This window comes from Rhincodon typus, chromosome 2, assembly GCF_021869965.1.
Source record: "Rhincodon typus isolate 14 chromosome 2, sRhiTyp1.1, whole genome shotgun sequence".
Taxonomy (NCBI): Eukaryota; Metazoa; Chordata; class Chondrichthyes; order Orectolobiformes; family Rhincodontidae; genus Rhincodon; species Rhincodon typus.
In genome coordinates this window covers 117,963,250-117,976,711 of record NC_063333.1, presented here as the reverse complement: position 1 = coordinate 117,976,711, position 13,462 = coordinate 117,963,250, and the positions used below count along the sequence as shown (strand labels likewise).

The 13,462-nt window shown below is 40.7% G+C and overlaps 1 protein-coding gene across 2 annotated transcripts in view; it reads right to left on the bottom strand.

The window, feature by feature from the left end:
- Window positions 1-4,593, bottom strand: part of LOC109937915 (N-acetyllactosaminide beta-1,6-N-acetylglucosaminyl-transferase-like) — a 29,314-nt gene extending 24,721 nt beyond the window's left edge. Inside the window, exon 1 of one of the 2 annotated variants that reach the window (XM_048617437.1) lies at window positions 3,456-4,593. In XM_048617437.1, coding sequence (XP_048473394.1) covers window positions 3,456-4,419 — 964 coding nt within the window. In that variant the 5' untranslated portion in view covers window positions 4,420-4,593. The remainder of the gene's footprint in view (window positions 1-3,455) is intronic. The other variant, XM_048617430.1, reaches the window with a different exon arrangement.
- Window positions 4,594-13,462: the final 8,869 nt, after the last annotated feature.

The following is a 13,462-nucleotide window of genomic DNA, read 5'->3' as shown; positions in this document are numbered from 1 at the left end:
GTTCAGAAGCATTTCAAGTACAAGCTGCTAAAACTACTTAAGACCAGGCCCATTCCAAGGGTCACTCGACCCAAAACATTAACTCTAATTTCTCTCCACAGACGCTGCCAGACGTGCTAAGCTTTTCCAGCAATTTCCGTTTTTGTTTAAAACCAGTATACTATCATTGTCTGGCTGGCACAACAGCGGTTAAGTGATTACATGAATGTAGCCAGCATCTTATATGGAATAAGTAATGCTTTAATGATTCAGGTAAAGTGAATTATGGTTGGGTAGTATAACCGGTTGTGTGTAGAACCATGTCATTGGTTAACTGTACCAGCCCTGGAATACTTAGAAGTGGTTTATCCACAACCCTCAGTGGAATGGTGTCGTTTCCCTTGTACTTGCTCGCACAAAGGAACTGGAGTATTGTTTGATTAGAGTATGGAAGGGAGAAAACACTTCCTGCTTCACTGTTTAGAAGGAAAGCAGTATGGCTGCAGATAATCTTAACTAGTTAATCATTAAACCCCTTCACTGACAGACCAGGCACACCATTTTTTAAAAAATCCAAACTCTTAAAATAAATGTGGAATTGTACACAGATATACAAAATTATATATAAAAGTAAAAAACCTCATAGCCCTAGGAGTGTTGTCAAACAAACAGATTTAAAGGTGCAAGGGCATAGGTCCTTGAAAGTGGATTCACAGGTAGGGTGAAGAAAACATTTGGCATGCTTGCCTGCATTGGTTCATGCATCGAGTATAGGAGTTGGGATATCATGATGTGGCAGTACAGGCCATTGGTGAGGCCACTTTTGGAATACTGCATCCAAATCTAGTCTCTCTATTATAAGAAATATGTTGTTAAACTTCAAAGGGTTCAGAAAAGATTTACAAGGGGATGTTGCCGGAATTGGAGTATTTGAATCAATGGGGAGAGGCTGGGGCTTTTTTTCTCCCCCCCACCGCCTCGAGCAGAGGCTGAGGGGTGACCTTATAAAAAGGTTTATAAAATCACAAGAGGCATGGACAAGGTGAATAGTCAAAAGTCTGTTTCCCAGGGTAGGGGAGTCCAAAACTAGAGGGCATAGGTTTAAGGTGAGAGGGGAAAGATTGAAAAGGGACCCAAGGGGCAACTTCTTCAGTGTGCTGCGTGTATGGAATGATCTGCCAATGTAAACTGACAGAGGCAGGTACAATTACAACGTTTAAAAGGCATCTGGATCGGTACATGAATAGGAAGAGTTTAGAGGGATATGGACCAAATGCTGGCAAATTGGACCAAATCAGTTCAGGACATCTGGTAGTTGGACTGAAGGATCTGTTTCCCTGCAGTGCGACTATGACCCCATCACACTTATCTCATCCAGTATTTCACACTCCTTCTCTACCAGAGGTTTGCACCGCTCCCTCTTTTGAGAAGGTATTTCCAAGGTATTCAATAAGAACCATATCCACATCTTCCACCTCTATGATAAATTTCTTCATACCTAACCTTGCCTCGGTTATCCTCTTGATATTTTTATAAGAACTTTTTGTGTTGTCTTTGCTCATATTTTAATATTTTGTCTTCGCTTTCCTAATCTCCTTTTTCAAAATTTCACTTGACTCTTATTCTGCTCTCAGAATCAGACTCAAGCTTCTTTTCTTACAGTTAGATAGATTTTTGGTCAACAAGGGAGTAAAATGTTTATGCAGGTGGTGTGGAGCAGGCAGGGAAAGTGGATTGAAGGCCAGAATCAGATTAGCCAAGATCTTATTGAATGAGAAAAATGGTTTGAAGATTAAATAGTTTACTCATGATCCTATTTCTTATGATTTTATGACAAAGCTTTTATACAAAGATTAGTAATGATCTGGAAATGCACTTCCAGAGCGTGGTGAACAGAGATCAATCCAAGACTCAGGAGTGCTCCAATTACCTGTAGAGAGACAATTTTCAGGACCGTGGTAAAGGGCATGGAAACAAGATTAGCTACAATCAGCATGGACACAATTGGCCGAAAGGCCTGCTTTTGTGCTGTAACCGTTCCATGATTCCATTACACGTTACTCCCAAACACTAACAGGTCAATGTGATCCATCAAGGTAAGTGGCCTCCTTCAATTCTGCAAGCATTTGTGGTTCCACTGGTCTGCCCATTTCAGCTCGAGTAGGCAGAATGAAAAAAAAAGTTTGGAAAATAATACTTTATTTATAGAAAATCTACGCAAGACAAACAGGAAAGGAGTCCACAATGCATGTTAGTAATTGTTAATTGGTTTTTACTTTCAGATTTCTACTGGGTTCTTCTGAACCCATGCCCCAAAACACTAACCTGGGTTCCAGATTACTATCCAGTAACATTACCACTATGCTACTGACTTTTCAGAAGTATGAAAGATGCCAGAAGAATTGTTTACCTTTGAATCATTGCTCTGGAATTAGAGGACCTTTTAAAAATCAATCATTCAGAATATATCCAGTAGCTGGCAAGTAAATCCAATTACTAACTTGCAAATTTAACCTTACAAAGAGGGTCTTGTGTAACAGCACCCACTACACTTGACTTTTCAGTTAAAGAAAACAATGAGCTCATTGCCAAAATTTTGTTCCACCCACTTACTTTCTGAAATATTGTGAACGAAAAGAATGTTTGTTTGAAATAGAATTCTTATTTCCAAATGGTGGCTTCAGTATCAAGCAATGTCAGAAACAGAGTAAAGTGTTATTTAAGTTGTTGAATATGCATCATGCATAACCGTACGCTACTATACCAGTGTGCTCTTTCTCCTCTTCCCACTCCATTCCATCAGCCATCCTATGGTCTTTTGGGAGGAATAAGATCCGAACTTTGCACACTAGATTCATGCTCACTCCAAGTGAAAATGAAACTGTATGGTCCCATTTTGCACTGCACCTCTGAGCAAGCAACAGATGGAGCAAAGAACGAATTTCGTGCATTTATACAGGAGCTTAAAGTTATGGAAGTATTAAAAAAAAAGTACTTTATAGCCTTTGAAACACATTTTGAAGCATTGTGTTATGATACAGGAAACACATTAGTCAACATATACACAGCAACACCTCAACTATGATAATGATCTATAGGTTAAATTGGTGGGAGTGATAAATATTCCCAGGGAAACCAGGAAGAACTCCCTCTGCTCTTCTTTGAAAGTTTCAAGATCAGATGTCAATCTCACCTCCCACCCACCCACCAAAAGGAGGAGTTCATGGACAGTAGAGCACCCTCTTAATAGTGCACTGAATTCAAATGCTTAAATCTTTAGAGTGAGACTTAAATCCACAGCCTTTTGACTGGGAGGCCACAGGGCTACCACGAGCCACCTGACATTCGACGAGATTCCATTTCATCAGCGCGGCCTAAAATTGGAGATCCCTGCTCTACCAAGCGTTAAACGAGTAATCCAGGGTACAATCCCATTACCACACAATGAATATGGAAAATGCAGATATTGCACGTACCTGGTATTCTGTTTAGTGTTACCCAGAAGTGTTCATCAGGACTGTAAGTATCTTTAGACCAGTCTAACAAATCCAAAGCTCGTTGGTCCTTCAAAAGAAATTCGACGAATTCGGCTGTCAAAGCATAATAGGCAGACCCAAAGTAAATAGTGATGTTGTGCGGAGGTGGGGATTTCTCCTTTTTGGTTCTGACGACATAGGATTGACTAGCTGACAGCACCTGCTTGTACACAAACTTCGTGCGGACTTTGGCGTGGTTTGGAGGCAAAACGCCAGGGGTGATATTCCTGCCTTTAAATGCTTTGAGGTGTCGAATGATCTCCAGGTTGGTTTTGAGAGGATAGTCTTGACCACAGAGGTTGAGGACGTACTTCCAGTTAGTCCTGAGACGCTGGAGATCCGTCAGGCACCTAATGTCCGCTTCCAACCGGGACATCCCTCCGTAGACAATGGGCTCCATTCTGGTGGCGAGGAAGACATTACTGAAACAGCTCTGCAAGCGCTGCAGATTCAACTGGAACTGTGCGGGGGACTTCTCATCCACGTGGATACAGTAGAGGTTGTGAGGTCGGTAGATTGCCTTGAAGAGGCTCTCAAAGGTCTCGAACTCTTTGTGCACGGTCATGATAAAAGCCAGGGGGAAGTTGGTCTCCTCGGCCATCACCGGGATTTGGGAATAGTGAAGCAGCCCTTCCAGGTTATCGCAGTAGTCCTCGGTCTCTGCAGCGTCTGAGGGCCGGGGTACTGCCGAAGGCTGCTCCTTCCAAAGGAAAACTTTCTCCCCCTTGAAGAAAGGTTCACAGACAGACTCCCAGTTGGAAAGCTCTCTCTGTGAGAGTCTACCAGGCTTCTTCGATTTATCCGATCTCCACTTGAATTGAATCCGGTTAAACCAGTAAGAACTCAAGACCATTAACAACAGAATCGTCAGGAAACCGATCTGGAGCATCCGCGTCATCTGCATTCCTTCGAGTCCCTCTTTCTTTCAGTTAGTACCTAATAAACCCGAATGGGCAACGGAAGGCGAAGGAACTCCTTCTGCATTTGGACCGACCTGGGTCTGGAGAAGCCTCGGTAAATCACACTGGTCCCTCCCAATGAGGTAGCACTAACAGTGTGTGTGCACGCAATGTGAATAGAGCACTACTCTTTCATTCAAACAGTTTAACACTTTCCGCTCGGGAACAATTCACTGGCGTTATCCTTTAACCCTCTCGTCCCAAACAAAGTGGCTGATCGAATTTCTAACATCAGACAGAGGGTGCTGGAAGAAATGGGATCTTGACCATATTTGTTTAGTGACAGTTTGCTACTTTTAAGGTCAGAAATGACCCACTGATATCTGATATAAACACCAGCGGCGAACTGGTTAATTTGTGTTTCACATATTCCAGGAAAAACATCAGCTCGGTTCCCGAACAGGTGGCTTACATTCTGAGGGACAAGGGGCAATAAGAAAATAATGCTCATGTGATTGAGAACGGACTCAAAATTATTGTTAATGTGATTTAGGAGCAAGTGACATTAGCTGTTTTATAGACTAATAACCAGTTTAGATTTGAAAACATAGTAATTACAGGTCAGAACAAACACCCAAATTGAGAATCGTGGAAAAAAAAACATCCTTAGTTTTCCATCTACCGATTCCTGGTAGTCACATGACAATGAAATTGTAAATTAATCTCTAATTAACAACAAAGCAGGGAGTATTGGAGGGTTCATGCAGCCTGGTGGTAGTGCTCCAATCTCTGGGCCAGGAGACTCGGGTTCAAGTTCTACATTCGCTAGTGTTTAATAAAGGCTCTGAAGACGTCGATAAGGAGAAAATATAAAGTACATAACATAGAAAGAAACTGCTCACAGTTTTCTTTCTAGAAGTGGCGCGCTTGTCGTAGTTGAGATTACTCACGTTCTACCCACAGAACGTTGGATTTATTTTCAAAACTACCTCGTTTGTATTGGAATGAATCAATATTATCTGCTTCCACCATTTTTCCCTAGAGAATTTGCTCCAGAAGCTGCACACTAAATCATTGAAATATTGTTTTTGCAGCTTAGTTTTGAATTTTCACCCACTTTTCCGATTCAGCAGTTCTGCGTAAGGTAAAATAGCCTAGGAACGTAAGAAATAGAAGGAGTAGGCTGTTCGGCCCATTGTGCCTACGTGTCCGTCTATCTCGATCATGCATTGGACCTTCTACCTGGAAGCCATTTTCTCCCTTTTTGCATTGGGGGAGGGTTTAAACAGGACTGGCAGGAGGATCGGTACAAAAGAGGGAGCTCATATCGAAAGGAAGCACAGCTAGTAAACAAAAGCAGAAGTGCTGCAAATAAAAATAAAAGATGAAGAAATTACAGCTATAAAATAGGATCAAAATGGAAAATGATGCTACAAGACTCAATTAAAGGTACTTTATTTGTGTTCATTCACAAAAAGATAAATGATTTGAAGTCACAAAATTGAGGCAAGTGAATTTGATTTAATTGCTGTTACAGAGCCATGGCTGGCCAAGTTTGGGAACTGAATATCCAAGGATATTCTACGTTTATCAGGGATAGAGACAGAGGGAAAGGAGATTACATTAGTAAGAGAGGAACTATAAAGAATTGAGATGTAGAAGCAGTCTGAATAGAGCTACGAAACAGTAGGGGGAATCAAGTATTATTGGGAATTGATGAAAATAGCCTATAAGAATGTCAAATAGTGGTAAACCTGAGGATTAGGAGAAATTTAGGACTCAGCAAAGGAAGGTCAAGAAACTGATAAGTGAAGGGAAAGCAGAATATGAATGTTCGCAAGGGAAATAAGGTGGACTGTAAAAGCTATATGTGAAAGGGAAAATAAGGACAGTAAGGATAAATGTGGGTCCATTACAGATGGAAAACAGAAAAATTTACAGTAAGAGGGAAATAAGAGAGAAATGAAAGTTACTTTGTATCTGCCTTCACAGAAGATGGGACAGAAAATCCTCCATAAATACCAGATGACCAAGTGACCTGTGTAACTGGAGAGTGGAAAGAAAATAATATTGTTAAAGAGGTGGTACTTGAAAAATTAGCTAGATTGAATTAAGAGTTGCTAAATCTTCTGCACCAAATGAATTTTATCCCAGAGTGCTGAAAGAAGTAACAATAGAGATAATGGATGCTTGGCGATTATCTTTTGTAATTCTGTGGTTTCTCACAAGGCCCTGAAGGCTGGAAGATAGCAAATGTAACCCCACTATTCAAGACAGGAGGGAGCATGGAAAACTGTAGACTTTTTAGCTTGACGTCCTATAAGGAAAATGTAAGAACGTGTGTAAATACGAAAAACATAATAACTTAATATTTGGAGAAGAATGGTTAAAATAGACAGAGATGACATAATTAAGGAAAGAGAAATCATGCTTGATTAACTTGCTGGAGTTTTTTGAGGATGTTACTTGTAGAATAGACAAAGAAGACCCTGTGACTGTGGTGTATTTGGATCTTCAGAAGGCTTCTATCTCCATGCAGGAAGTTAGTAAATAAAATTAGAGCTCATTGGACTGGGAGGAATATCTTTGCATAGATTGCAAATACTAGAAAATAGAGAGTAGGAAAAACAAATCATTCTCAGGATAACTGGTTGTTACCAATGAGGAAGTAAAAGGATCAGTGCTAGATTCACAACTGTTCATAATCTATGTAAATGATTTGGTTGTGGGAACCAATTTAATATTTCCAAATTTGCTGATGTCACCAAACTAGGTAGGAATGCAAGTTATGACGAGAGTGCAAGTAGACTTAGAAGATTTGGACAGGTTAGTGAATGGTCTGGAATATGGCAGATGGAATATAACGTAAATGAACATAAAGTTATTCAGTTTAGTAGTAAAAATAGAGAGGCAGAATACTTCTTAAATGGTGAGCAATTGAAAAGTGTGGGTATCCAAAGTGGTCTGGCATCATTGTTCATGTGTCACCAAAAATATAGTATGTTGGTGAGGCAAGCAAAACTAAGCATTGGTATTCATTTCAAGGAATTTGATTACAGAGTGAGGATGTCTTGCTGCAGTTGTAAAATATGTTGGTGAGAACTCTGTTGTAGTATTGTGTACAATTTCTGTTTCCTTATCTAAGGAAGGATATTTTTTGCCTTCGAGGGAGTGCAAAAGAGTTCACCAAATTAATCCCTGGATGGCAGAATTGTTTTATGAGGAGAGTTTGAGGAGACTGGACCTGTAATCTCTAGCATCTCAAAGAATGAGAGGTGATCTCATTCAAACTTGCAAAATTCTTACAGGGCATGACAAGGTGGATACAGATAGGATGTTTCCCCTTGCTGGTGAGTCTAGAATCAGGAAAAAATGTCAGAGTCTAAAGAAAAGTAGAGTTAGTGGTTTAGATCAGTGACCTCCTTAACAGTATTTCCAGCATTTTGTGCTTTTATTTAAGATTTCCAACATCCACAGTATGTTGCCTTTGTATACTGGTTTATGTTATCCTGTCTTTTCTGAATCCTAAAAGTAGGAATAATTTCACCACTTATCCTCCATATTTCAATGAAAACGTACCCAATGTAAATGAGCCTTCTGTGTAATCCAATCCCTCTACCCTCTCAATCATTCTGGTTGCTTGTTTCCATATCCTTTCAAAAGTTGTAATTGCTGTCTTCACTATAATAACTTCAATTATGCATTATATTCCAAGTGCATTCATAACAATGGTTCACAGATTGGTAGGATTACTTTACAATTTTGAAGTGCTATGCCAGTGAGAAAGCTAGTCATAGCCAATGGCATGCAGGGAATGTCAAACAAAAATATTCTAGGCTGTAGTCAGCTCTAGGTCCCGAGGAAAAGCAGCCGCTGTCCAGTTAATTTAATACGCCACATCCTGTAAAAAAGAGGGAATGAGGTACTGTCACTGGCTGTCCAGCCAGGGATAAGATCTACACTCACTGCTGTTAAATAACACCCATGTGTTCACTTCCAACCATTTGGCTCCTATTAACCATATACAACTGCATCATGAGCACAACAATCATGCATACATCTCTTCCCCCAGTTGCTCACCCACAATACTAGTCTTCTGTTTACATTTTGCTCGTCAATCTGATGTGGAATACATCTCAATTGCAGTTGGCCAGATGGCTGATTTGTGATGCAGGGTGATTGGCATCGTGGCAGTGTGGGCTCAACTCCTGCACCAGCTAATCTTACCATGAAGGAGGCCTTCTGAACCTCTCCCCTTCCCTGAAGCATGGTGACCCTCAGGTTAAACCACCATGAGCCCTCTCTGTCTAATGAGAGAGCGATCCTATGATTCTCTGGGGCTATGGCCACTTTACCTTACATTATACACTGATATGTTAAAAATATTATGCATTGATTGGTGGGAATTGCAAAGTTAGAGATTTTTCAGGAGGATGCCTGTTTAGGGGAGGCCATTATGATGGAGGAGCTGTGTTTTTAAAGAAGGAACACCAAGGGGTGGGGATGGGGAGGGAGCTGGTGTTGCTGTTGCTGCCAATAATGAACTGCTGCAAATTGTACATTGTGCCCATTTGTTTTAACGTAAGGAAGCACCAGAAATGAGGCAGAAGCACTTGGGAGCATGAAGCAAAAGTCAGAGATGTCCAATTTAAACCCATGGGATGAACTCCTGAACTCCAAAACTCCGTTCTGGAGTTCATCCCATGGGTATGTTGTCAGCCTCAGTTATTGTAGCCAAGTCTCTTAGCAGCAGGCACATGTTGTGTTTTAGCTACCAAAGTATTATCACCCTTTGTTTAGAGTTTGCAGCTCTACAAATTTTAAGTTTTTGTCGTGGATACAAAAAAAAATACAAGAGGATATAAATGTTGGAGGTGATGTGATTTCTGATTAGTGTCTGAGGCAGCAGGTCTAGAATCAGGTTAGGATGATAGTAATCAGTCAGATCTCCACTAATAAATGCAATTATAAACTACAATTAATAGTTCACACTGAATATTTTAATTCTGTTTACTGTATTATTCATATTTGGAGCTATAACAAATTTCTGTGTGTAATTTGCATATGAAAGATTTTTAAAAATGAACAACTTAATAGGGAGTATTCAGCTCATTTTTGTTCCATCCTGTCACAGCAAAGGCCCGAAACGTCAGCCTCAGCCTCTCTGCTCCTATGATGCTGCTTGGCCTGCTGTGTTCATCCAGCCCTGCACCTTGTTATCCCAGGTATTATGCAGGATTTCACTGACCAATATTTTACTAATCAAAAATGAGAGGACTGTCTTTATTATCTCTTTGGATCTGATGTCCCCTGTCAGTTCCACTCTGAAAAAATCCATTGAAAGTATTTTATCTTGGATAATCGTTTTGCATGAATGATTTATTTGAATGATTTATTGTCACTTGTAGTCCACAATGAACAACACAGTAAAATAGTGAACAGCTTCAACTGTTAGCATAACCCAGTGCCATTTTGACTAGTTTTAAAAATAAAAATAAATAAAAAGATATAGCTGAAAAAAAGTTTATCTTCGTTCTGCAGCCTCTGTCATGAGCCCTGAGCTGGCTGACCAAAGACACCTGCACCGCCACCCCTCCCCTGCCTTTGCCAGACACACCAATGTCAGAGTTGCCATTCTTCAGGAGCCATCTCTTCGTCGCTGCACCCACTTTGCCAACAGACTGCCCATGCTGGGTCCCGTGCTGGACCACTCTTACTCCACATCCAGGAGCCCCTGGTTCCTCTGTTGCCGCTGCTTTGCTGATAACCAAGAGTCCCCAGCACTGGGACTACCACATCAGGAGCTGCTGTCACTGCCTCACCAATAACCAGGAGTCCCCGCTGCAGGCCTGCCACAACCAGGAGTCCTTAGCTCCACTGCTGCCGATGCATGCAGTCCTTGCTTTGGGCCTACCACAACCAGGAGTCCCTGGCTCTGCTTAGGCTGCCACCTTGCCAAGAGTCTCGCTCTGGCTGTACTCCTCTGTGATGTCACTTTTGCCACTGCGGACAGGAAGGAGATGAAGAATAAGAAAGAAGACAAGAATAAGGAAAGAATGGAGGAAGCGGCCGGTCTGGAGCAGACAGGTCCTGGAACCCAAACGCTGCCTACCTTACCGGCGCTGCTATCTTGGACAATTTTCTGGATTTTCCTGCCGAATCTTCTAATACTCTACAGAGGGACCAAACTCTTCCTTGAATCTGCACACAGAGGGAGTTGAATGTTTGTAGCAAAATAATGGCTGTACAAGAACCACAAGGTATTTAAAAGACAAAAGCCTTTCAGCCCAACATAATCGATCAGTTTTAACAAAAACTCCACATCCTCCCACCCTGAACTAGGGTGCACCCGTTATTTTTTTTTTTAATTGGCTAAAACTGAGTACAGTGGCTGAATATCTTGTCTGTGGTTGGTAACCACAAGATTCAGTCGGATCTATAGCTATGAGTTTCAGTGACCAATTTTAGTGACACATATTCAGCAGAATATTTCTTCTATCACTAGCAAACTTCCTTGGCTTTGTTTGTCACGCAGTGTGTTTACAGTTACAACCATAACTAGCTTGGTAGGGAAAGTTTCAAACTAATTAGTAGAAGAAGGATTGAGTTTGGGAAAACGCGATAAATTGAATAGAGAGCACGAGGCAAGATTGCATTGTAGCAAGAAGGGAAATGATGAGGAAAGGACCATTAGACCATGGGACATAGGAACAGAAGTAGGCCATTCAGCCCAATGAGTCTGCTCCACCATTCAGTGAGATCATGGATTGATCTGACAAACCTCAACTCCACTTTCCTGCTTTTTCCAAATAACCCTTGCTTCTCTTATTGATTAAAATATATGTATATATAAAATGACAGAACTAAGGACTTTGTCAGAAGGTCTGTCACATTCATAACAAAACAGATGATGTAAATAAATATGTATTTATTTGATAGCCATTTACAGAGACATACCTGCAAGAAAACAAAGATTGGGATCTGAATATTCAAGGGTTTGTGATGTCAGCAGGGTGGGTTTAATTCCTAGACTGACTGAGATTACCATGAAAGTCCCATCTTCTCAGCATCATCTCTTGCCAAATGCATGCCAACCCTCCAGTTAAACTCACTACCAATTATCTCTCTCTCTAAGGAAAGAGTTGCCCTATGGTCATCTGCAACTATAGCAACTTTACCTTTACTTCACGGTGGAGTGTATAAATAACATACTGGAAATAATTGTGAATTGGGAGAGGGAAAGTAGTTAAGAACTTTAAAAAATTACATTCATCAGGGAAAGGTACTGAGGAAATTATTATAACTAAAAGCTGACAAGTCCCGTGATCCTAAAAGACTTCAAAATAGAGTCTTAAATAGTGGCTGCTGAAATAGTAGTTGTGTGTTTTTTAATTTTCCAAAGTTGTCTAGATTCTGCAAAGGTTACATCAGATTGGAAATGGGGAAAAGACAGAAAGCAGGAAACAACAAGCCAGTTAGTTTATCAGAGCTAACAAGGTGTAGAGCTGGATGAACACAGAAGCAGCATCAGAGGAGCAGGAAAGCTGAAGAAGGCCCAAAACCTCAGCTTTCCTGCTCCTCTGATGCTGCTTGGCCTGCTGTGTTCATCCAGCTCTACACCTTGCTATCTCAGATTCTCCAGCATCTGCAGTTCCTACTATCTCTGAAACAGTTAGTTTATCATCTGTCATGGAGAAAATGTTGGTTTCTTTTCATAAGGAAGATATAGGGGGGCACAAGAAAATCTAATAGCAATTGTGCAGAGCCAACATTGTTTGTGAAAGGGAAATCATGTTTGATTAACTTTTCAGTGTTTTTTTTTGAGGAAGTAACAACAATGTGAATAAAAGCAAATCTACAGAAGTGCTGTACTTAAGATTTCCAAAGGATACTTGACAAGGTGCTGCATCACATGTTATTATACAAAATAATACTTCTTGGTGTTAAGGGTAATATGATAGTGGAGATAAAGGATTAGTTAGTTAACAGAAAACAGTAGGCATAAATGGGATATTTTCAGTTTAGCAAGATGTGAAGAGTAGTGTGCCACAGGGCTTGGTGCTGGGGTCTCAACTATTTATAACTTATTTACTTTTCTGATTTTGTCTCTACAGTGTAAATGGTAAAAATAACCTAATTTGCAGCAGTCATCTTAACTACGTGTTTGTGTTCGACTTTTACAAGGTTTTATGACTGAAGGTTCATAATTCTGCTTAAAATTGGGGATTACCCTTTGAGAAGACAGATGAAAATTGTTTCTCTAAGGTTTGGGCAACATTGAAACTCTTGTCTCAGGAGGTGGTGGGTGCGAAATCATTGAATGGGTATGGGTGTCAAGGCTGTGGGGGAAGGCAGAGGTATTTGTGGAAGCAGGGAAACTCCAGGTGAATAGTGGGCATGCCCATTTTCCTAATCTACCCCTATTTTCATGATGTCAGTAAGTATCTAGAAAGCTATCAATCTCTGTCTTGAACCTATTCAATGACTGAGCTTCCACAGCTCTCCTGAGTGGACAGTTAGAGAGATTCACAATTTTGAGTGAAGAAATTAGTAAATAGATTATTCCTTATTCTGAGGATGTGCCCCTGGTTTTCCCAACTGCCCCCCCAACTCCTTTCCCTGTTTTCCCCCAGACAGCGGCAGCAACCTTTCCACATTTACCCTTTGGGCTATAATAAGATGGTACCCTGTTGGAATATGCATCACATGAACACAGACTAAGCACCTGAGTAACTTTTTTGACTTCTTTTCCTGTCTCCTCTGTCAATCAACATGCGAATAACATGTTCCAATTTATGCTGTCTCGTGTGAGATTACAAATCAGTATAATGACTGGTAAGTCATTCGTTCAGTCTCTTCAGTAGAAATGTGGTAAGTGTGCTGCAGAAGTGTTGAAGAAATGGGTTGAATACATCCAAGGTAAAAAGGAGCCTCACAGATTGGTACAGTTCAGATTAAGTCCTCTTGACCCATTAAACCTGTTCAACTCCTTGAAAGTGTTATCTAAATAGTCCTACATTCATGCTCTTTCCTTAGAGCCCTGCAATT